The 25675-nt window shown below is 42.5% G+C and overlaps 1 protein-coding gene across 4 annotated transcripts in view; it reads right to left on the bottom strand.

Moving 5' to 3' along the window:
• LOC117401016 (low-density lipoprotein receptor-related protein 1) overlaps positions 1–25675 on the bottom strand; it is a 138876-nt gene that overhangs the window by 27112 nt on the left and 86089 nt on the right. For 2 of the 4 annotated variants that reach the window (XM_059011466.1, XM_059011467.1), the window contains exons 25-44: positions 25443–25647; positions 24239–24403; positions 23112–23356; positions 21073–21204; positions 19830–20057; positions 19495–19669; positions 16380–16474; positions 15690–15839; positions 13922–14062; positions 11413–11538; positions 11105–11236; positions 10817–10951; positions 9694–9823; positions 9124–9250; positions 8218–8369; positions 7246–7370; positions 6607–6981; positions 1770–1968; positions 1006–1210; positions 398–590 (exon numbers count right to left, since the gene is read on the bottom strand). In XM_059011466.1, the coding sequence (XP_058867449.1) occupies positions 398–590; positions 1006–1210; positions 1770–1968; positions 6607–6981; positions 7246–7370; positions 8218–8369; positions 9124–9250; positions 9694–9823; positions 10817–10951; positions 11105–11236; positions 11413–11538; positions 13922–14062; positions 15690–15839; positions 16380–16474; positions 19495–19669; positions 19830–20057; positions 21073–21204; positions 23112–23356; positions 24239–24403; positions 25443–25647 (3435 nt within the window). The remainder of the gene's footprint in view (positions 1–397; positions 591–1005; positions 1211–1769; positions 1969–6606; positions 6982–7245; positions 7371–8217; positions 8370–9123; positions 9251–9693; positions 9824–10816; positions 10952–11104; positions 11237–11412; positions 11539–13921; positions 14063–15689; positions 15840–16379; positions 16475–19494; positions 19670–19829; positions 20058–21072; positions 21205–23111; positions 23357–24238; positions 24404–25442; positions 25648–25675) is intronic. The other 2 variants (XM_059011468.1, XM_059011469.1) reach the window with 1 other exon arrangement.

Here is a 25675-nt window from a genome sequence, read left to right as displayed (position 1 = left end):
TTATTTCACCTGGCCGCTGATGCTGCCATCAGCCCCTGATTCGAGAATCAAACCTACTCTGAATACATTGTAGGAGCTGTAACACAAGCCCCACTAGCGAGAGCTTCGGACAGCGGTTTGTACACATTGATGCCCAGCCTCGAGTTCAACCCCTTTTACAAATCGGCAGCCTTTCTGTTTTGTGATTTTTCAAGAAAAATTTGATTTATAATGATGGACAGGGAAACTGTTGTACTGCACAATAATACTTCTAAATTAGCACTTCAATATGGACAGCTAAAAATCAACCGCCAATTTAGCACAACTGAAATGCAATCAAGTACACTTGTGGGTCCCCTTTTTCTTTCACAGTTAAAATATGATCTTGAACACCCGGTGCTAATATGCTGTGACTCACAGCTATTAGTGTCGTTTGCCACAGCGATGATTCCCATTGGCTGCTGGGGGATGTCCGCCCGCAGGACCTTCATGTCTCCGCCCACATACTTGTCCGCGCGCAACACTGCCCGGCGCACCCAGTCCGTCCAGAAGATACAGTCCCCGTAGACTGCCAGGCCGAAGGGGTGCACAGGCTCGTTCTTCAAGATCACCTGGGAACAAACACACAAGCCTTGCAGTTAGGCACGGGTTTGCATACATATACAGCTATGGCTAAAAGTTCAGCATCACCCTGTAGAATTCATTTAGCTTCATAAAGTCGAATGAAACCTGAAGAATAATGTTACATCAACATACTGAATTACATTACGCTTTGTCGGTTTTCCATATACTTAAAGGACCAATTGAAATTGAATTACACGATGTTAAATAAAATATCTAAATTATGTTTAGAGTTTATTTATGGTCTCAAGCCTGAAATCCTAGGTTTATGCTAAACTTTTGGCCACAGCTGTACGTACAGTAATGTTCACGCTAAAAGCAGATGGTAAATGATCTAGGAAAGCGTGACGAGACAACTAGAAATGGTTTTGTAGCCTCGATTTCCATTGGGCTCCAGCGACTCACGTATCTGTTGGAGCCGTCATACTCGCAGCGCTCTATCTTGTCCAGGGTGGCGTCGGAGAAGTAGAGTTTCTCTGCGCGGTGGTCGATGGCGAGCCCGTTCGGGGTGCGGATGTCATTGCCGATGATCACCACCACGTTGCCGCCTGACAGCGTGGCACGCATGATACTGGGACTCTGCTCGTTCCAGTTCGTCCAGAACATCAGACTGGAGAGAGGAGAAAGAAAAGAAACAGTCACCACACTGCCAGGGAAATGACAGCTCCAGGCTCATCTCACGTATTTCACATGTATAGCACACGTAGTGCTTTTTAGGTCCTAACATTGAACCACTTTAATGATTTGTATAACGTAAAAGGCATTTCAAATTGATCACGTTGTTCTTTCAAAAACAGCTGCAACATTTTGTCCATAGCTATATTTTTTTTCTACACACTGGTGTAAAACTGCAAGGCACACTGAACAGCTGGGTTCTGTTTAAATGGTTGCTTTTCATGGGATGACATTTTCTAATAATTTTGACCTTGCTCTGAGGCTTCCAACATTTCAGCTCGTGCCTTTTTCAATGTATTAACTCGGGTCTACTTGACCTTTTTTCTAGTTGTATCCTAGAACTCTGATTGAGCGTTTTAAAGTTATGGATGATTTACCCTAGGAACATGTACAGTGTAATTACGTTTCCTTGACCTATTCAAATGCAAAAGCGCCTCTCGGATGAATGTGTTTGTATTCACAGTGCTGTGTGTCAGTATCCCCGTGGCTCTTACTTCTGGCACTCGTCCAGGACGAAGGCTCGGGGGTGGTCATCTCCGGACATGGTCACCACCGTGTCCCTCTGGAAGGCTCCGGTTCGTGTCTGGTCCACGGTGTGTCTGGTGATGGTGGAGGTGGTGTAGCTGGTCCAGTACAGAGTGTCCCAGGCCCGGTGGTACGCCAGGCCTTCCACTGACCCCACATCTGGGGGAACAGCACACGAAAAATAGTGAAATTAATACCAGCAGGGAAGAATTCAGCAGGGAGTTTTAGTGAGCGTGGGGAGACAGATAAAAACTTGCAATTGATATACCGTACCTACAAACTCGTGACCTACAATAATGTACATATAGTGTCTGAAATAGCACATACAGATCCCCATTTGGTCACTTTATTATGCCATGTTAAGTTTCCTATCTATACTATACTTTTTAATATATATGTTTTTTCCCCCCAAAGTCTTGGCAGGACAAATTCTCATATCACATGGAGTTCCCATAAACAGTTAAGTAAAAATGTGAGTGACAGGAATATTAAAAATCAATACAAATAAAAAAAGCTGTTGAAAACATAATTAAGCAATCACCACTATCAGCCTCTGTTATTTACATATCTACCGTACAGTAATGTGTATAGCAATACTGATGCTGTGTATGAAATGTGCACTTTTTTATTGCAAAATGTATCATTAAAGTGGAGGTTGAGGGTTAAAACTGTCATTCTGTTGATGGAGCCATGAACTGAAACCTCTTAGTAAAACAACTGTTGCATTAGTGTGTCCGACAACCAACTGAGCCGTAATGCAGTGCAGTTCTTGAGGCTTCACATCACTTGTTATGTGCCTGGTTTAACGTTCTGCCAGGTGAAAAGGGAAGCAGCCTGTTTGCAGAGGGAATTCAGGGTTATTAGACAGGCACAGATAACGATGGCCAATCTGCTAGGGAGCTTTCCTAAGTGTGACCCGTTTTTAACCACACTGAAAAGAGCAGGGCTGGGTTAGAGTGGACAGAATCACCCCCCCGACCATTGTAGACAATTGGATGGTCTGCTTGAAACTATTTGGCTTCTGCAAGGACAAAGTGAGGTCAGATTGATGAAATTGAGTGAACAGAAGGCTGAATTATGCAGCATGCACACTGTAGCATCCTCTGTGTACTGTAGAGTAGCAGGAGGGGAACCAATGTGAATTAAAACCTGAACACCCCCACAGTGATCTGAAATCAGAACATTCGATTTCAGATGATCCTGAAACACTGAATTCAGGTCCAATAAACAGTACCCACATACATGAGGATCGCATGGTGTCCTAGAAAATAAAACTCACAGAGCACAATGTATGTTTTTTCTATCATGTTGCAATGCACAAAGGTCATCTTTTATTTAAATGGCTGGACTTCGTCATATCTTTTCATCAGTCTATTTTTATGACTGCAATTCCTGGAATAGTAAAATGATAGACAAGTTGATCACTGTTTGCACAGAGTCAATATTTTTTTTCTCATTAAAGTAACCGCTCTGGGTTTGGCAGGGAGGACAGACAACAGCAGGGTAATGGCCTTTTCTAACTAAACACAAATTCCTGCTGCTGGTTTATCAATAACGTCAAGGTGGTTTAACTACGCACAAGGTACCCTCCCTGCAGTCCAGATCGATTGAGGCTCAGCTATTACTGAATGACTGTATCCAACCTCACCAGGATGTCGTCTTGACTCACTCAAGATCCACCCACAGCAATAAGGAAGTTTTTCTTAAACAGCACGTTACTCTTTTTTTTCTGCATACAGAAGACACGATACCAGACGCGTGTACAGGAACGTATCACACAGTCTAGGAATACAGCTGCTGCCTTCTGGAATTCTCTTTCTTACTGAAGTTTAACTTGTGCAGACTTTTTTGTTGCAAACTATTTTTTTAATCCATGGACATCAACATCTGCTTGTTCTCAGTGTCTGTTGACTTTTGCAGGTTTGTAAATTCAGTCCGAAAAGGTCTGGGGACACAGATACAACAGATAAGATTTTTGAGACTTTTCATCCAATTATATTCAATCTTATAAAGCACCACAAAAACAACCTAGATCATTCACTGGGAAGATACACAGAACTTGCGGATAAATAACACTATAACCACTGTTATTTCAGGGCTGATTTATAAGTAGTGTACTTTGCTTAATGAAATGAAACAGAAGCTACTGAAAAAGCAGTCGTATACTGCATCTTAATACCGATATGTATAGTTTCTAGGCATGAAATCCCTCACATGAAAGGCACATTACATATATATATTTATATACACGATATATATGTATTTTTTTTTAATTATATTGCACTGTACTAGAACAGGTCTTCATGGATATGGAATTGGAAAACAACAGCTCTTGCCATGGTAACAGCACCAGCTGCCCAGGAGAATTTCAACACAGATCCATCCATCAGATAGTGGTTCCTCTACTGGACGCGGTGATCTTCATCATCGGGGTGGTGGGTCACACTTTGGTCAAAGTCATCCTGATCAGAAGAAAGCAGCAGCGGCGCAACGGCACCAACATCTTGCTGCTGAACCTGAGCGTGGCCGACCTGCTCCAGCTGGCCTGCATGCCCTTCAATGCTGCCTCCATCGCCCTGGCGCGCTGGGTCTTCGGGGACTTCCTCTGCAAAGCCGTGAGCTTCGTGGGCGTGGCATGCTCCTCCGCCAGCGTCTTCACCCTGGCCGCCCTGGCAGTCAACCGCTACATCACCATCGTTCACCCGGCCAAGGCGTACCGCTTCCAGCTCAACTGGTACTTCGGCATGGTCGTCTCCATCATCTGGCTGCCCTCCGTGGCGCTGGCGGCGCCGCAGTTTGTGTACCGGCGGACTTTAGTGTCCGATTCCGATCCTGTCTACTGCTTCGCGTTCCTGACCGACATCAGCCAGCTGGTATACTGCGTGGCGCTCCTCCTCTTCAGCTTCGCCATCCCTTTGATCATCATCATCATCATGTACTCCAAAATCTACTGCTTCCTGCGGGCCAAAAAGAACAGCCTGCAAGCCCCGTACCTGGACAGGTACCACAGGAAGGTCACGCTGGTCTCAGTTTTACTGGTGTTGGCCTTCACCCTCTGCTGGCTCCCTTCCTACGTGCTCTTGTTTACGCTCATCAGCAGCACGGTATCCTTCAGGGATGCGTTCTCTATATTCGCCCAACTCCTGGCTTCCTCCTCCACTGTTGCCAACCCCATTCTCTACGCCTTCACCTCCAAGAAGTTCCGCAAGGAACTGAGGGCGCTGGCCTCTCCGTGCTGCTGCTGCTGTGGAGAGCAGGACACAGTGAAGCCGTTCCACTTGGAGCTACAACCACATGTAGACAGAAAGGCACACAGCTTTGATACAGGCAGACAGAAATAAGGGCACACTGGAGAAGAAAAAAAACGCTGCCCATTATCTGCTATAGAATTCCTACCAGATTGTGATATGAATACAGAGGTGGTTTACTGGGCTGAATCACTCAGACACTGAGAACCAACATCTCTTTGGATACATTTTCATCCAAATCCTGGGACATTTTGTGGTATATTTATGATAAAACAATCATTGTGAATTGATTTTCATTCTACTAAGCACATAAATGTAGATATTTATATAATTATTAATGCCATGTATTTGAAATCTATAATTAAATTATACTGGATTTGGAAAAATCCACATTGTTCTTCCGTTGCTTTTGCACAAAATTCAAACCAACATTAAATGTATTACTTATCTTTAAAGTATGTGAGTACAGTACAGTTTGTGCAGACTCTTATTTATGAAATTCTGTTTGCATAAATACTGGTATTTCCTTTTCATAAAGGCAGCCTTTATGTCTGTATACTTGTATTTAGCAATTCCTTATGCTTAACGGGATGTTAGCATTATTTCAAACATTCCATCAATGTGCAAACTGGCAGGCTACATTGAATCCGTTTCTGCAACACACTAAACATACAACAATCGGCTGCATTCATACGGAACAAACTGAAGAATGATTCTCAGTGTTAATAAAGAGTGTTTATGACTGCTGTAAAAAGAAGCTAGCAGTATATGATCTCAGAGAGATGTTCCTTGCAAGCAGGATTGTTAAAAGCAATGGGATGGCATTTGTTTGTCTGATGGGAGACACGAAACGAACTGTAATCACAAGCTAGCATACAGGAAGTTGTGCAGTTTAATGGGGACTCCAACAGTACATTGATAAAATGATTAGCCAGGAGTTGAGTAGACTGACTGTACAGTATAGCCTTAAAATACATGTGTTTCTAGGCAGAGATGAAAGGCAGCATAAAAATATATTTAGTAGATTCCTACTAAGAGACACACAGATCTTTCAAGCAGCGTTGAATCTTTATAACCCCGTCCTAACCTGCTTCATCACAGACCTCTTTTCACTGAATTTTTATTGTGTTTACTGTTGTTAAAAAAGGGTCAAGGAAATCACTCCAGCCATTATCTGCAGTTTCGATCGCTAACTTCGACCTCCTAGTGCGAGGCAAGTTCAAAGTGGATGAAAGGAGAAGTTAAACTGAGTGGATGCACAAAAATAAATGCCATTAAGCTATTTTCAAAGTGCCGGCGGTGCTTGTGAATTTAGTGCAAAGACGTAGCATAAAGAACACCTTTCCATTTCCAAGCGTGATAGTGCACCCCACTCCTGACACGAACACCCCCTGTCTGTAATTCAGTTCTGATCCCCTCTCAAGCAGACCAACTGCACCATAATTGCAAGTGTTGGGCACTGATGTACTAATCCGAGTCGGACACATTCATTTCACTTGTGACCCGAGACCTCCTCTCCGCACTTGGGCGACGGTAACAAAGAAACCACAGCACTCACTCTCCACGACCGTCCGGCGGTCCGTGCCGTCATCGTTGATCTGCTGGATGTTACCGAAGTGGATGTCGCTGAAGAAGATGCGGTTGGCCCCCTTGCCGCCGCCTCCCCGGTAGTCGAAGGCCAGCGCGATGACGTTCTTCATGTGCTTGGGGTCCTCGAAGGGCTTGACGGGCGCGTTCAGGTTGCTCTCGTCCGACAGGTGGATGCTCTTGAGGATAGTCCGCTCAGAGTACAGCAGGTAGCCGTCGTAGTCCCGGCAGCTCACGCCATCCTCGGCCAGCATGCCGTGGGCACAGGCGCAGGTCCGCTCTCCGTTCCCCCGGTACAGGCACAGCTGCTCGCAGTCTCCGTTGTTCTTCATGCAGACGTTGGTACCTGGGACGGGGGGAACAAACACATGAATCTCAGCGGTGCAGAACACACTATGTATATACAACATCACCGTTTCACTGTTGCTTTTGTTATTGGCACAATTTTGTTTTAAATGTGAGCAAGATTCTTTCTGACAGCATTATTAACATGTCATGAGTTAACTGGGACGCTGAACTCTTCTGATTTAACAGCTCAATTGCAGAGCTGCAGCAGTGGCCAATGCTTCACAGATACAGACACAGACACAGGCCGCTGTGAAACGCCTACCCTTCTGTCTGGCTCTGTTGAACACTTTGATGTCCTTGAGCTGCACACCAATGCCGGTCCTCAGAGACACGGAGTCTGTGGCGTTGTCCTTGTTGCCACGCTTAATGGAGCCGTTTGCGTGGGTCCTGTGTTAAAAGAAAGACACGTGTGTTAGTATAATCCACAACTATTAAACACTCAATAGTGCTACATTTAGAAATGCTAAAGGAAATGTAATACATTCAGCTGATAAATGACTAGTCTTTCTCAGCGCCTTCTGTAAGAAACTTCTCAAGTCGAGGATGTGGTACGTTATTATTAGAACTGGCAATATTATCACTGGTCTCCCCTGTTAAAGATTGTGGTTCTTTCCTTGTATTTTCTGCAAGGAGAGAGTCAGATTTGGAATATGCAGATATGTCAAAAACTCTATAGATGAAGAGTAGCTACTGCTTCTTTGCTTCATGTTTTGTAGTTCAGTTTCACTCCAATGGTCTAGCTGCAATCCAGCCATGTGACTAACAAAGGTACCAGGATGTAAGAGTTTATCTATAGTGTTGTACAGCTATGGCCAAAAGTTTTAGGATTGAGACAATTAAAAAAAAAAAAAAAAAAAAAAAACTATATGAACATAATTTAGATATTTTATTTAACATCCTGTAATCAAAGAAACTACCAAATAATATTGCAAAAGCCTACCAGAAGCCATAATAGTACTACAGTATTTCACATTTTTATTTATTTTTTGTCAGTTTTTCGTTAAGTATATGGAAAACTACAAAGCGGTTTGTAATTCAATGTGCTAACGTAACATTCAGCAGATTTCATTTGACTGTATGATAGTTAATTCTATAAGGTGATGCAAAACTTTTGGCCATAGTTGTAGATTAACATAAAAAAAATGAACCACCATAACAAATAAAAGTGGAAGGCAGTAACAAGGTTAACAAAGCTAATAACAGGTAAGACACGGCCTGGTTTCCTCGCTGTTACCTGTCGCTCCAGTAGATGTAGCCCTCGAAGACGGACACCGAGAACATGTCCATGTTGTTGCTTTGCAGGACCGTCTCTCTGTCCTCTCCGGTCTCCAGGTTAATCCTCTCGATCTTGTCAGTCCTGGCGTCGCACCAGTACAGCATACCGTCCTGAAACCAGGAGAGAGGATTATTAACAATCTGAATCATTTTAAAATGTGTATATTTTTTATTTTTTGGCATTATCTAAAAGAACATTTCTGGTGGATCTTCTGTAGCGTTATGAAAGTTAAATCAGATAAATAATACATGTATCTCTTTAAAACCATGGAAAAAATCTACACATACGAGTGTAGTCTTGTTTGCACAAAAGCTCATGGCAGACCCATGTCACCAAAGGGGGTCCCAGATAAAGTCTCCACTGGGCTCAGGCAATAAAGGGACCATGAGGTGTATGCTGTATGAGGTAATATTCTCTGTAGAGCTTGTAAGTAGGGTTAAAGTCACGTCCTCATTGGGAATTATTAGCTGCAACTACACTTGCTGAAAGGTAGATCTCACACTCAATGTCAAAAAACACTAAATATTTAAACCACAACAGGCGCTAACAGATTAAGTTTGTTCGTATCAGGTTTTTAATTTAGATTCAATTACTTATAACATGTTTATAAGTGTATGATGGCTACCTCTTATCAAGTTTAGAGTGTACTTTCTCTTACACTCTTTGTATGACAGACCCAAGCAAAGAGTGTGAGAGAAATACACCCCAAACTTCATCAGAAGTAGCCACCAAACACTTATAAAAACATACAGTACTAGCAATAGCACTACTGAACTCAACAGCGCACAACCCTACTTTTAAGGATGGTATACAGTATGTCATTGAAATCAAAGTGACTGTGTGTATCGCATGTGAACAACAGACCTCGTAATCGATGGATATCCCATTGGGCCAGCTGATGCTGACGTTAACAAGCACAGCCCTCTGGGAGCCGTCGAGTCGAGCCCTCTCAATGCGCGGGTACTGGCCCCACTCCGTCCAGAACAGGTACCTGAACAGGCAGGGGGAGAGAGCACAGGTTATTTATTTTTTTTTAAACCACAGCAAGGTTGCTGCCACCACTGACAGGAGTACAAAATGCACTTTTGTGTAAAAGGCATTTCCTCAGATCTCCCAACTTCTGGAATTAGTGGCGGTAATCCATGATCCCACCAGATGAGTTTAAAACTTGCAGACTCTGTCACCAGGAACGGATACAAGATTTCCGTTGGCTAGCAATTTGATCCTTTCTTTATTTTAATACGAGTTTAACTCACCAGAATTTGTTATCTAAACACAGTGGTTAATGAAACTCATAGTAAAACCTGGAGTCTTAATTCCATCCCTGGCTGCCCACGGTGGCCCTACACACTGAAGACAGAGTCACAGCATGCGTGTTTAATTTATTCCTGTTCTGTCCAGTCAGCCCCAATGTGGTGCAGGGGTCACTCTTACCCTTTCTCGGGGTGCACAGTGATGGCTCGAGGTTTGTCGAGACCCTGGGAGACCACCACATAACGGAAGGACCCATTGAGCCTGGCCACCTCGATCACGTCGAACCCCTGGTCTGTCCAGTAGATGTTTCCTGAAAAGAAATGACAAAGACTTCATATCCACATCAGATATGGGCTATTGGGTTCTTTGCATCAGATATTCTAGTTCTAAATGTTCTAAATCCCTTTAGAAAGGCTTGGTGGTCAGGGGGTTCTCTTGTTGCATTGCAGTTTAACACACAGGAATGAATGTGTCACCTCCTCAAAGGGTATTGATTGTTACTTAAATGTTTAACAACAAACCACATTGGAAATTATGTGCACGAGTGTAATTAATTAGAATTAATAACTGTCAGCAAATAAGAATAATGGTGCAAACTTCGTTGAACCAAATCATTCCCCTTAATGGCTCGTGACACAAATCCATTAACATGCCATTATTAATTCTGGAGCTCTGCGGTGACTGCTTAGCCACTACAGAAAGCTCTGTGTTTGTCCACACAAGGCATCCTTATTAGGTGTCTGGCAGTAGATTGCGCCATTAGTTATTAATGAGTTTTAAATGCAAGGGCAACAAACGCACCCCAAATACCCATCACTGTCACTCTCAGCTTCCATGTAACTAACACACAAGTACAGAAGTAAAAAGAAACTTGGGCTGTTATCTAATTTGCAAAAGCTTTAAGCTTCAGGGTGAAGCAAGTTTACATTTTTAACATATTGGGAATGTTTGTAACCAATCAGAAAAGTCATATTAAGAAGCCTTTATCACTTTGTATAAATTACTGCAATGTGTATCTGTGTATAAGACTGTGTGTGCGTACAGCATTTAAATGCATATGCTAAAGACACACATGTATAACACTGAGCTAATGTTTTTACTCTAAACTATTACAGGGAATGAAAATAATACTCCTGTTGCATTTTCACCCATTAGAGCTTGATCAGCCACGTGTGGGGTGTCTTATTAAACTCATAGTAAAACCAGGCACGAATCAAACTGCTATGCAATGGGAGTCTTATTTCATCCCATTTAACACCCATTAAAGAAACTCAGTGACTATAATGTTTTGGTCCCTTCTCACCTGCAATCCAGTCCACAGCGATGCCCTCCACTCTCCCAATGCCGTTGGTCACCACATCCTCTCTCCAGGTCTGGTCCCTCTTGGCTCTGCTGATGGTGCTCAGGCCCATGTCCACCCAGTAGATGGTATCATTGTCTGTCGACAAGCCAAGAGTTAAACCCAGGAAAGCCCACCAAGGCAACATGGCTCTGGAACCCAGTGACCCATACTGGAGCTACAGCTCAGGGCTAAAAAACATTTCAGAACTAGAAATAATCTGGTATAAAATCCAAGGCAGGTATCACTTACCCGCATGGAAGTCTATCCCAACAGCCAATGAGGTTCCAGATACAGGCACCAGGGCATCCGATTTGTCGGAGGGATCCAATGGAATTCCACGGATTCCCTCGTGAACTGAATACAGCAGGAACGATCCAACACCTAAGAATGGGTGAGGGGGGCATGACAGATCAAAAAGAAAGAAAGCACACTACCAAACAGGGCTAACACATCATGCTAACTCATTGTAAGTTTAAACAGCATAGTTTAGCATACAAAAAAAAAATGTGGTTGGCAAAACTCTGGAAGCAGAGTCCAACACCAGCCCTGCAGCTCACCTTCACAGGACTGTTGGCCGGTCTTCAGGCTGTACCCGGCAGTGCACTTGCAGGCTCTGGTGGTCTCCGAGGTGGGCAGGCAGAGCTGAGAACAGTCTCCGTTGTTCCTACTGCAAGGGTTGGTACCTGCAGTGGCACAGAGAACTCGATACAATCCCACACAGCAACAGAGCCTTAGCAATCTTGGAACTGCTCACAAACTGCACTAGGAAAAACTTTAAGAACTAGTCTAATGCTATGGCCAAAAGTTTTGCATCACCTAAAATTATACGAATTAAAACAAAAAATTAAAAAACGATATGAACACTATTTAAATATTTTATTTAGCATCATGTAAATCAAAGAAACTACAAAATAATATCGCAAAAGTCTACCGGAAGCCATAATAGTAGTACAGTACTTAGATTTCAAAATGTCAGTTTTTCATTATGTATATAGAAAACTACAACGCGGTATGCAATTCAATATGTTAACGTAACCTTATTCAGCAGGTTTCATTCGACTTTATGAAGCAAAGTTAGTTAATTATATAAGGTGAAGCAAAACTTTTGGCCACAGCTGTAGATTAAACATTAAAAAAATGAACTACCATAACAAATAAAAGTGGTAGGCAGTAATAAGGTTAACAAAGCTAGTAACAGGTAAGACACGGCCTGGTTTCCTTGCTGTTACCTGTGTGTTTGGGGTTAAATGTGTGTTTGGGGTTAAATTCTGCAGAATAACTGTGGTCTGATGCTCTCTTAGACACCATGATGAAAGGAGCTACACATGTAGTGTAATGCATAAATAAAAGATTTGTTTCTTTGATGTTATGACAAAGGACCACAGTCGGTTTCCATAGAGATTTGCTGTGGAATGACGAGAGCCTCAGAACATACAAAGTCCATAGGTAGTGTTATTTGACTTCAGATCTCTCATGTAAAAGAGGAGAGGAAATAGAATCATAAGTCTTGTTTTTTTTTTTGCTGCACAAGAAGGTGACGACATGAAACATACAAGAAACAGACCCCCTGATTACTAAAGGTTCATACATAAAACATCCACACTCGAACACAAACACACAAAACTAAGCTACTAGACAACTCAGCATTTCAAGACCACCCGCGGCTCAGAGAAAATCGATTAATTTGCAAGCTGTCTCTCACCCCAGGCAGTTGCTGCAATGGGGTGTAATAATAAGAGGAGAAGACACAGCGTACACAGTAGCGCTTGTCTATGCAAACCTTTTCAGAGCTCACAGCAAATATCATAGTCCCTCAACTTGATCCGTATTTTCTGCTACTGGTTAATTCATGAATTAATGTATTTATTTATTTACACACTAACAGCAAACACAGAAGGAATTACCAGCGATTATGCTAAATACGGTTCCTTAATCCAATTCCAATTGAGGATGGTTTTACCAAGATCAAATGTGGATAATTCATGTGGGGTTTGACCTCTGATTATTTTAGTTGGTCTGCAGGTTTTATATTCATCCACTGGTGGATAAAAGGCCATTGCTTTTCTCTTGAGGTTTTGCGGTTGACGAAATACAAAACGGTCGGTGGGGGGGGGGGGGGGCGGGGGGGGGGTGTGTGGATTAATTAACCTGCCATCTGGTTGGAATATAGATCCTGGTTAGGATTTCAGGTCGATGAAATTTGATATTGTAAATATTATTGAAGAGATCAACAATTCATTTTAAAATCCCCCATACAATTTCCTTGTTTATATGCACTGCCAGTTTCTTGCTAGCTTTACTTCTATTGTGCCCAAGCCTTTGGCAAGCTTCATTGTTTTCTGCAGAGCTAGCTTACCTCCTTTTTCCACTTGGCGGGGTCAGTGTTCCTTATATAGCACTGCTGAGGTGCAGAACTCCTTGCTTGGCGACTGGCAGGCCCTGCTGACTGAGAAGCTAGAACACTGGCATAGAGCTCACTAGCAATTGAGAGACTCTTCTGGTGTGGTTTGCTTCCTTACCAAATCTATTTAAAAAACTGGCAGGATTCAACAACATGTTTCTTTCGTCTTTCCACTTTTTTTCCTTTGAGCTTCATGTTCCCATTCCCTCTTCCCTGACTTCTTATATTTCCTTTGGCTTCTGCCATTCTTTCCACTGCTGTATGTGCAGACAATTTAACAGTTTACAGTACAGGAAAATGTAGCGGCTTTTACACCTAGCATACTGAACAGTTGCACTGTACTGCACTACAAAACTAATTAGGGGAAGAAAGCCTTCATCTTAGCCACAAGAAAAACCTGTCCCATGCCTTTTTATTGATTTGGTGTCTCATGTCAACAGCCTTAAGGGATGTAAATAAGGCTCCCATTGCATAGCAGATTGATCCAATCCTGGTTTTGATATGAGTTTAATAAGACACACACACACCTGAGCTAGTTACCTATACACACTGTGGCTAATTAAGCTTCTATTAAAACCTGGAATGAGTGAAACTGCTATGCAATAGGAGTCTTATTTCCATCCCTGGCTGGTCCAGTAGGTTTCTCCATGTTCCCGGCTGCGTACCCAGTTGGACGGACTCATCGTACACCTTCATGTGCATCATCGGTGAGGTGCTGTTGCGCAGCACGGTCCAGTCCGCTCCAGTCTTCTTGTCACATGTTCCCATCTGGTCTGTCCCCTGGTCTGCCCACCAGAGCTTGTCACCTGAGGACCACAACAAGCAGAGAAAGTCAACTGGCAGTTCAGGATCTCATCCCTGGCAAAATCCACCTTATATAAAATCAACCACTACATTTCAAGTACTTTAATATTTAACTCAAGACCACCTTACTGAAAATCACTCAAAACTATAGGTATGCGTGTATGTCTAAAATCATTCAGTTATTTTCAGTCAAGAAAGTATTCTATTAGTAATCCTATGGTTAACTTGCAGTAAAAGTGCTAAAAGAGTTAATTTCTCAGACTTCTTGCAGCACACAGAGCAGCCTATATTCATGGACCTTTCATCAGCTCCATACTGAATTCATTGCTGCCCAAACTCATCCTATTTTTAGTTAAATCCTGCAAACACGCTTCATATAACAGGTGTTGAAAGATCAAGCATTGAAATATCTGGCATTGAAGAATGTTTAATATTCTACATGACTGATATATTTTAGTAAATCTACCTGTATTTATTTAAATCCAAAAGACAGAATGAGTAGGCATTTTGCGGTGTAATTTACCATGTTTACCATACTTTCTTTTTCCATATTGTACTTGTTCTATATAGGAACACCTCCTAAGAGAAAACTTTGGCTAAGAGAACTATGCTCCGCCTAAAGGAACAGGAACTTCGCTTAAAAGAACACCTTTTTGGCACTGATAGCGATTCGTTCACAGCTGACACAGTACTGTTTTGTAACCCGATAGCTCATCATCATCAAACTCAAAATTCAAATGGTTTATTCAATCTTTCCAGAACCACAGTCCCATCACTGCCTGGTTTTGTGTTCTGATTTCCACGAGTGCACCTCATCGCTACAAAATGGCATGCAAACAAACAGTGAAACGCGCCGCTGTTTGTTTAAAAAAAAAAAAAAAGTTGGAAATTTTTCAAGCTCCTGAAAAAAAGAAAATTGAAGCCGCTGGGCAATTTGATGTTTTCCATTCTGAGTTGCTTCTACATTCTGTTAAATAATTTTGTGCATGTCTTGAATGTTGCTCCTGTACAGGTATTCATAATTAACCTAGAGCTGCTGCTGCATTTTTTAACATGTGTAAGGGTGCTGTGTTAATTTAGTTCGACAGTTTATTAATGTTAGTTTGTCTGTTACTTTGTTAATATAGTTTATTAACATATATATAAACTTAATTCATCTTAATTAACATAATTAATTCTTACTACTGACACCTCTTGGCATGTCAAAGTTTCTAGATGGCACTGTGCATCTGACTGGTGCCTTTTAAGCTTGCTTGGATGAAGTCCGCTGTCATCTGGTGATGTATGTTGTTTATCGGCTTACTACGCGGTGTGCACATTAGTAAGCATTGGACACAATCGATAAACTGTAATTTGCAGTGTGAAGTTTGCTCTTAAGATGGATCGGTGGCTGGTTCATGCAAAAAAAAAAAAAAAAAAAAACACACAACAGCAGTGACAGACAGAGAAGCCAGTGGCATGTTAGACATATATACACATGTGTAGGGGGGTCAAATACAACAGGCTAGGGGAAGGGGAGCGCGGTCCAAAAAGTTTGAGATCCACTGCTCTATATAACCCACTCTTTATGCTAATGAAGGCTCGAGGAGGCGGTTCATATTTTTAATGTCCAACTCAATATTAATTTACCCATGATGGCGAGAGCCGTGGCTTTGGTCAGTTTGCCCTTGACCGCATCGATGACCTCCAGGCCACTGCCGTCCAGGTTGCAGCGGTTGATGGTGTTGTTCCCAGAGCTAATCCAATACAGCTGGCTTGTGACGAAATCGATGGAGAGGCCTGGAACAGGAGAGGGGAAAGAACAGTGTGTCAGATCATTTATATTATATATATATATTAGTCTCAATCCTAAAATTCTAGGTGATGCCAAACTTTTGGGCATAGCTGTACACCTGTGTTGTCTTGAGGTATCTTGAAAAGTAAAGGTCATTCATACACCTGAAGTTTAAATAAACTTAAAGGTAAATAATTTTTACCAATGAGGAAATATCTTTAACTTGAAAGAGCCTTCCACATTAAAAAGTAGAACCAATAAAGATCTTGTATTGCTGGGATGGAACTAATGCACAGCAGTTTCACCCATTCCAGGTTTTACTACGAGCTTGATTAGCCCCAGTGTTGATCAAAGTGCTCAGCTACAGTTGTTTACAGGTTCAAATGACAGCTGAATTTCCTTCGTTTCCACCAGGGTGTGCTGTGGGAACGGAATTGAATATCAAAAAAGGAGGGGGTCGCCATCACCAAGCTAGTGGAATTACTAGCCAGGGAGTGGCTGTATGACCTCATAACTATTCTTTAAATATTTTTGAAGAAACTCACCAACTGGTCCTTTCTGGTTGGTGAAGAGGAGACTGCGGTTCGTACCGTCCATGTTAGAAATGCTGATGTTGTCTCCATCTGTCCAGTAGAGTTTACTGCAAAAAAAACCCCAAAAACAAACATCTTGTTTATATCAGTGTATTGGAACGGAGCAAGAAATAAACTTAGCACTGGCAATATGAGCACTGGCAATATGAGCACTGGCAATATGAGCACCTGAGTCTTGTGTAAGTCAGCACATCTTCTCAAAGTAATGGTAAACAGTTATTGTATGCAAGAAGGTCACTGCTAAAAGGTTAGAAACCAGACAATGTAGATGTAGATATTAATAGGTGTGAGGTTTCTGAAGCTTGTTTCCTTGCTGCAAGATTTAGTGGTGATGATAACTGTTGGCGGATCTCTTACAATTTAGTGCATCACCGGGCAAATTAATTGAATTGTAATGAAAACCGTGCAAGTTCTTGCTGATTCAATTGATCTTATAAACCCTAAAAAAAATACGGGCTGAGCGAAAGAACAGTGCAACTACAAAATATAATAATAATAATAATAATAATAATAATAATAATTTCTTAGAAATACACGACTGCCTACGAGTATCTCATTAATATGCATGAATATGCATGAATGCAATACTGTGTCAAATCTAAGGATAGTTAGAAGAGTTTTGACAGTGAAATGGTAATTGGTCATCCATATTTGATGCACTCATTTCATGGCGTAACAAGTCCCACTAGATTGAAGGTTTACATCTTGAGTTTATTACGTCCTGCATGCCCAACAAGCAAGGCTTGCAGGTCCACACGCCTGTTTCATGCCTTCCCAGCTGAGGCAGCCCCACACATCTGCTCCACATCCTCCACAGCGGAGGATCAAAGACACAACAGGCTAATCGCTCCCAGATGCTCTCTTTAGTCTCGAGATGGGGGGAGCGGGGTCACTGGGAGACGGGCGTGGAGCCAGTCCAGAGTTTCAAAAAACCATTCCGTTTGGAGAAAGCACCACCAGGTATAAACAAACTGAATTTTTGAAATAGAGTGTGTGATCTTGGTGCTTTTAAGCCCGTGAAACGCAAAACACCAGTTTCTACCAACTGCTTAAAGAATTATCCCCAGTTGTTGAAATGAGACTGCCCTGCCTAAAAGTTTGCTCGTGTTTCAAGGGCTTTAATTACAGGGTGAATCCATCCGTAAACAAAGTTTTTAGTTCCAACTTCTAACAGAGGAGGGGTACAGTTAATCCACTGTCCTTTGACCTCTGGAGGCCTGGGTTTGGTGGTCGGTGGTCAGTCCTCTATGGATATAACCCTCATTAGTCCTCTGTGGATATAACCCTCATTAGTCCTCTGTGGATATCACCCTCATCAGAAAAACAGCACAAGTTGGAACTTTTAGGCCTAAAACACAGAGGTAAAATAAGCTCAAGTTAAATACTCTGGAGCAATACTTCTCAGGAGAGGGAGCAAGATTTTATATTTAGAGATATGTTTAGCTCAATCTGGAACGCATTAGGGAGCTCTGGATACACATGCAGGAAGGACGGGGGGGGGGAGAGAGAGGGAGAGAGAGAGAGAGCGATCGAGCGTGTGTGTGTGTGTGTGTGTGCTTTCATTCCAAAGCAACAGCTGGTTAACATCAGCCTCTTGGCTACAGTTGCCCCTACGTGAACTTACTGGAATCGCACACGAACCCCGTGCTGCTGGGTGCAAAGCACGTCAAACTCGACTAGGGACGGCTGATTCACCAGGACACCGACTTCCTTCTGGGTGTCGTTTTTTTTTGCTCTTCAATTCTCAAACTGACCGATCTGGCAACCATACAATAACATACAGTACTGGCATCTGCTTGTGCTTCAGGCCGAGCCAAACCCGGAAACATTCCTTGGTCAAGTACGTTTTTAAAAGGGGTATGTGTGTATATAACTCAATGGCAATTGTTGCCAATGTGCAGCAAGAGACTGTTGTAGCATTCATTCTTAACAGCCCTTCCCCCAGTAAACACCGGCTTTGATGGTAAACCATGTTTTCAGTCGCATCCCCTCCTGGTTGATTAATGATGCAGTACATATAGAATGAAAATATATAAAAACAAATCACTTTTTATGTTGACAGCTGATATTGCAGCAGAGATGCGTAGAGAAAAGAAGGAATGACGAATGGCTTTGCGCTGTGCACTGTTCAGTATTGCTTTAGGTTTGTCAAAAAAAAATCACACTGACTAGAGAGCCCTAAGCCCCTAGCCACATACCCCGGGGGAAGCCGAACAGCGGCAGCTATTTAAGCACGTCTGTAGCAGCACTATTTGATTTATGCTCTTTCATTAGGAACAGATGAGGGAACCTGTAGCCTGAGAACTTGGAGTAGTCAGCATTTTAAGAGGCTGTTTTTTTTTTCTTTATCCTTGCTATCTTAATATTATCTGAGGGGGTCGGGCAGAAAGAGGCAGGCTTGTAAAACAGGCATGTTGACAAATCCGTACTGTGCCTACTGAACGGAAGGCTACTAGTAGGTGCTTCAAAGAGACACACACACATCGCCTTTCTACACAAGATTTACGTAGGTCTGTTTTGAACATGGAGGTCATTCCAGCTCGATTGTAAATATAAAACCACACGGGACGGGAAAAAAGGATTCCAGGGAATACATTGTGGGCAAGCATCAGATGAGCTACAGTATGTCACTTATTCCCCACATTGAGAGGCTGAAGTTTGCAAAATGCCCACGTTCATGACAACCTCATTTTTCTACACGCCCCAGCAAGAACACTTACACACACTACACCTATTTGCATTGGCTTCCCGTAAAGCGCCGTACTGATTTCAAAACACTGCTCCTCACTTACAAGGCTATTCAAGGTGGTGGCCCTGCCTATTTGCTTGAGTTACTTCACTATAAACTGACTGGTACTTTGAGCTCTTTTGGCTTGCTGTTTATATTTGAGAAGCGCCCTGGGATGCTTGCACGTGAAGGACACTCTATATAAATTAAACTGGTATGGTATGTTATGAATGGACCTAGACAAATAATTTCAAGGGTCTTTCCAGAAAGGGGTCAACCACCCTTGGTCCTCTTGAACTGGAAGGACCCATGAATAACTGTGCGTGTGCCAGAACTCACCCCTTGATGGGATGCAGCACCAAGCAGTGAGGCTTGTCCAGTCCCTGGACCACAGCGTTCTTGAAGGAGCCATCCAGCCGCGCCACGTTAATCTGCTTCTTGTTGGCATCGTAGCTGGTCCAGAACAGGTTCCGTGACACCCAGTCCACGGCCAGCCCATGGGCATTGGGCAAGTCTGGACAAGAGACCAAATCAATATTGAAATACACACACGGAACTGTGTTTACCACTCAAACAGGTTTCACAGACCCAGCTTACAAATCTAGTATTGCAGATGTTGTCCAAGATGGTGTGTGAACCGTAAAGCGTGTTTGTCACTGAAGGACGCGAGTTACCTGCGGAGATGATCGTTTCCACGCCGGTGCCGTTGATGAAAGCTCTCTTGATGGTCTGCGTGCGCACGTCGGACCAGTAGATGCGGTGCTCGAGGGCGTCATAGTCCACCACGGTCACGTTGTCGATGTCGGGCACCGTGAAGGAGATGATGTAGTTGTAATAGGGGTTGTCAATGTCCACTCCGCGGATCTCAATCTGACGAGCGTACAGCAGGAACTTCCGAGACTCTGAACGAGAACCAAGCAGTGACAAAACACTATGAGAAAAGCACTTCACCAGGGACCCCAGTCACAGCATGTACCGCGATGGCCAAAATTTTTAAGTTTCTTTGATTACATGATGTTAAATGAAAGATCAAAATTATGTTTATAGGTTTTTTTTGTTGTTGTGTTTTTTTTTCAATTAATTGTGTCTCAATCCTAAACTTTTGCAAAACATTTGGCCATAGCTGTAGAACAGTACGTCACAAACAGATCATCCCATTAAACTGTGTGATGAAGAGAGTAACAGCTGAATGCGTATTGGGTTTTTTTTTTTCCTGTGTATTTGTTTTGCATATAAAAGCTGGCCAGCGTACTGTACGGGTGTAGTTTGTTTTATGACATGTTTTTATAAATGGTGCAAGAATTGCAAATGGGGGGGGGGGGGGCGGGGGTTAAAAAACAAAAGTTAAAAATGGGAGAAATTGACAGAAAAACAACCAGTCCTCGTGAAAATGAAAACGCTGCTATTTTAGTTATATTTCAGAAAATTATACATTTTTTAAAGGGGAGCAAGTTTTGCAAGTTGTGTGGGTACCTATTGCAACCCCCCTTTTTTGTACGCTATGAAGGCTGCTGGATATTTTGCACAGGTGAATCTGAGAATAAAAAGCACTGCATTTTGCACCAAATAAACTTTCACTAGAACCCTACGCTCCTCAAACTGGTCCATTTGTTACACTATCAGAGATCAAACTAATGCAAGCTCGTTATTTCTGTGGTGAAGGGTCTGTTTTAATACACAGAAGCCTTGTGATTGCCTGTCTGATATATTATATAACAGAATGGTCTAGAAAACAGGACATGGACAAATGTCTATGATCAAAACGTGGGCTGAATTTGTAACCTTCATTAGCTTAACCACTTGGGAGGTCGGAACTGCCGGTGAACTACTGCAAGACTTCTGCTAAAGAATGGCAATACCACAATGCGTTTCAGTTGAGTGAGCAGTTTCCATGGAGGTGTCAATAGCTGGACTTACCATAGCAGGTTTTATTGTCCTTCTGCAGTTTCATGAGGTGGGGACAGGCACATGAGAAGGTCTGGTTGAAGTTAATGAGGCACAGGTGAGAGCAGGGTCCTTTACCCCCATTGGCAGCACAGGGATTGGGGGCTACAGATGAAAAACACAAGGAAGATTACAAGCCATTCTGCAAAACACTGGTGCAAAGAGGAAGCATGCATTAATTTGGTGTAAGGAAACATATTTGGAATGTGATACAAATCTATTGGATGCTGATAAAGCCTCCACTAGACTGTTCCGTTTTTTTTTTTTTTTAAATATAAAAAACATTTTGAACACGAAAAATATGAACCTTACACGTGCATATTTTTGACTCAACGGTCGAGCAAAAAATAAAAAAAAACATAACTGATATTACTAAGTTATTGTTTTTTTGCTGCTACTATAAAACGAAAAATGTTGAACGTTTTAAACTCTACAGCCTAGTCTGGATGGTTCGTTTACATCTGCATGGCTTCCAGGATCGTCCATGACTTGAACCCCCAGACTGCTGTTGCAGGTGGGGAGGTCAGGGCTGTGTGGTGGCCTGCACACTGTGCCTGGTAAAGCTGGCACCCAGACACCGCTGTCCCTGACTGCTGCTGCTCCATACTCATGCTGTGTAGCATGTTTTTATTATGGAGCCTATGTGTGACAAGGGCAAGCTGGATTGCTTCAAAGAAATTAAGAAACCATTGTGATCATCCAAATAACCTCCCAGGTCACATTTGCAAAAACTCATTTTTTCCATTACTTATAATAAGGCTGCCAAGCTTACAAATCTCTGTAAATATGTACTGTATAAAAACATATTGATTGGGATGACAGCACAACGAAATCTCTAGAGATCACAATGATAAGTAAAGCATTGAGAAATAATGTAGCGGGCAGTGGTGTGGTCAAGCTGGAACCTGTATACAGTCGTCTCTGTGAATAGGAACACCTCCTAAGAGAACACTTCGGCTAAGAGAACACCCTGGTGGTGAAACTGATTTTTTCACAAGCCATTCAAAACACAAAGGAAGCCACTGACACACAAATAAAGTAAAGCATTCTGACAAGATGGAGAGAGACCCTGGAAACACTTCCAGAAATTGGATAAATGCATGACCTGTTATATGTGTTACTAGAAGTTCGGTATACAAATTTGTATTATAATTCTGGTTTCAGAAAATCGCTATTTTTGTGGTGTTCCGGTACCTTCATTTAGGATTTAGGATTTAGGACTAGACCACTGGTAGCAGGCGCTTTGAAATGTTTAAAAAGAAATACCAGAAAGGTTAAAAGTTTAAATTGCCTTGTGCCATATGTACAGTACGGTATGTATATTTATACAGTTCATTATACCTAATCCATTTTAGACCTGTTATAGATAAACAGATTAGGTCGTCTTTGCATATATTTCTTTATTTAATCAATATTATAAGTCAAATCTTAATTACAGTAACATTACATGAGCCAGTCTGTCTGTCCTGATCCAGTAATGACACAAGCTGCTGGATGCTATTAGCATCAGTGGCACTTATGATGTGAGATGCCTGCCAGCAAGTTACTGTGAACCAAAGCATGTTTGCACTGTCAACACCATAGCCAGAGGCTTCAGCATGATGTTGGTGCAGATCAGCTGTAAAGACACATGAGTGAAGATGTCAATGCTACTCAGATCTAGCACTGCCCTGGGCTTGTGTCTGAAACCTCTTAGACTTAATGACAGCTTTCAAGCATTCTCTCCTTGCGGACATTTCTACACTGAATGTACTTCAAAACATATTTGGCATTTGTGTACAGCCCTGTTTAAACTGGATCTATGTCAGTCTTCCACGAAGTTATACACGATTTCATACTTAAAGGAAAACAAAAAATGGAAGATGAGCAACTTTTGTGAATCAATGAGGGTAATCGTTTTGCCCCATTTCAAATTATGACCCACATTTGCCATCAATGAGCAAGAGATCACAAAGCTGAATAGCTCTTATGCAATGGGATTCTTATCTACTGCCCTTGCTAGGAGTTCTTACCCTGGGGCTGTCTGGAGGGGTGGTAGACCTGCAGGTCAAAGGGCTGTGTGTTGGTTCTCTGCACGACCGTCACATTGTGCCCGGTCCACTTGTTGGCTTTAGCCAGGGTGTTGGTCCTCCAGTCCGTCCAGTAGACCTCTCCCCCGTACATGGTGACAGCGAAGGGATGCGACAGGTACTCGTGTCCCCTCAGCACCTCGATCAGGCCAGAGCCGTCGTACATGGCTGAGTAGATGGCGTCGGACCTGCGGCGTTCAATTTCATTAATACAGTGCATTTCAATAGGGTTCTGTAAAACAGATCTGACAGTATTTTACAGCACGCTGCCCCGATGACAAATGTTTCACTGCAATCACAAACAGGATACGATCTCCAGAGAAGGAAAAAGTAAACTGAGAATACTGCATTGGATTCGACACACTTATATAAAAAAAAAAAAATGTGGCAATTGAAAAGTTTGTTTTTGCAAATATACGGTACACCGTAGCAGTGCCATTAAAAGTGAGAACTTCCAGAAAAAATATTTCCTTTTTGGTCAGCAGTTGTAGGCAAAATTCCCATCTTAAAAACCTTGTTACTTTCACATCACCAGCTAAGTCAAAGCCAATTTTGCAGGGAAGCAGCTTTCGCGGCTCTGAAAGGGCTGAATACCAATGCAGCGCCCCAACAGACTGACAGTTTACAGAACAGGATGTTAAAGAGCAAGTAGCGGGGCTGTGGAAAAGAAAGCGCTCCACGTCCCCACGCGCTGCTACAACTGTTTAAATAACGTACCTGTCATTTTTATTTTCATTGTTAACATCCTGACAACTTTTTACACTTACAACTTAAGTCTGTTTCAAAGCTCTTTTCAAAATGGCTGCTCTAGTGCACTGGGGTTTGAGTTCTGTCCTCTGAATCACTATAGGAAGAGCGATACAAATTTTAATAAACACACAGTAACAACAAGTGCTAAGTGTAAAAAGTTATCAGGATGTTAATGAAAAGAAAAGAATTACAGGTAGTTATTTAAACAGTTGTAGCAACACGTGGGCACGAGTAACGCTATATTTTTCGGAACCCCGCTACTTACTCTTTGAGGGGAAGTTACAGGAAGGCTACGGGGAGGGTGTGTGAGTTGAGGTTACCTGGCATCGATCCACAGGATGCGCTGCTCCAGGTAGTCGACAGTGAGGCCGTTGGGCCAGCCTCCGCTCCCAGTCTCCTTGTGGATGGTTCGCCGGCCCTGCCCACTCATGGAGGCAGCCTCAATCCGAGGCAGGTTGGCATCCCAGTCTGTCCAGAATAAGATCCTGGGGGAGGAGAAAAAGAGGGTCAAACTGACGAACAAGGAGCCTTCGATGGAAAACCAGAAAAACAAACCCAACAAAAACCTAATGCTAGGCTAGGGCGGTTCCATTACATGTTTAATAAGTATAATTAAATGATGAAAGTAGTACAGTAATTTAATAAGCAATGTACTTTAGGAATACATCAGAGGTTTATGTAATAAGCAAGGGGGGTGGTTGGAACAAAAACCTGGACTGGAAGTCCCATGGTTAAATCAATTAATGAATTAATTCATTCCTTAACTTTCCAATTGGGAACAGCCAAGCTGGACAGATTGAGTATTTTAAAAAAAGGAATGAGAGATTCTTGCAAACCCTTCAGGAACCCGCAATTGTGTGACGGACAAAACAAACTAATTAAAAGGCACAGCGCACATCATTACTTTCCATTAAAATTCACAGTGCAGCTTTTTGAGTTAAAGACTCATTTCACAGCCTTGCAGGCAATCAGCAGCTGCCGTCTGATTTGGATGTGTGTGGTGTTTAAGGCATGTTGGTTTAGCCGATGCTAAAGGACCTAAGAAATCAGCTTCCTTACAATGCGATGCTCGCTATATATATATATATATATACACACACACAGTGCCTTGCAAAAGTATTCAGACCCCTGATCAATTCTCTCATATTACTGAATTACAAATGGTACATTGAAATTTCGTTCTGTTTGATATTTTATTTTAAAACACTGGAACTCAAAATCAATTACTGTAAGGTGACATTGGTTTTATGTTGGGAAATATTTTTAAGAAAAATAAAAAACTGAAATGTGTGTGTGTGTATAATTACATATACACACACACACATAATTGTGGCCATGTGTTCCTTTTCTTATTTCATATGCACAACAAATCAATACATTGCAACGAATGCAACCTGACTCTGAATTGCTATTGAGTGAACGTGGCACGACTCAAAACGTGTATCTGCGTTAGAATGGTTTGAATCACATGATATTTTAAAAGAGATTATTAGTGTTGGGGCAGAGTTAACTTTGAGTCCTCACCCGTGCCGGGGGTCGAGTGCAATGGCCCGCGGGTGCTCGATCTCTCCAGCCAGCAGTGTGGTCCTCATGGTCCCGTCCAGCTTGGCCACCTCGATCTGGTCCAGGTTGCTCTCCACCCAGTAGATGTTCCCAGCGATCCAGTCCACTGCCAGACCCTCGGGGGTGGCCAGGCCATATTGAATCACCACCTCGAAGCTGGTCAGAGCTGCAGCAGGGAGAAACAGGCACAACCA

Source organism: Acipenser ruthenus, chromosome 42, assembly GCF_902713425.1.
Source record: "Acipenser ruthenus chromosome 42, fAciRut3.2 maternal haplotype, whole genome shotgun sequence".
Classification (NCBI taxonomy): domain Eukaryota; kingdom Metazoa; phylum Chordata; class Actinopteri; order Acipenseriformes; family Acipenseridae; genus Acipenser; species Acipenser ruthenus.
The sequence above is the reverse complement of the archived record's forward strand: the minus strand, read 5'-3'. Positions and strand labels throughout refer to the sequence as shown.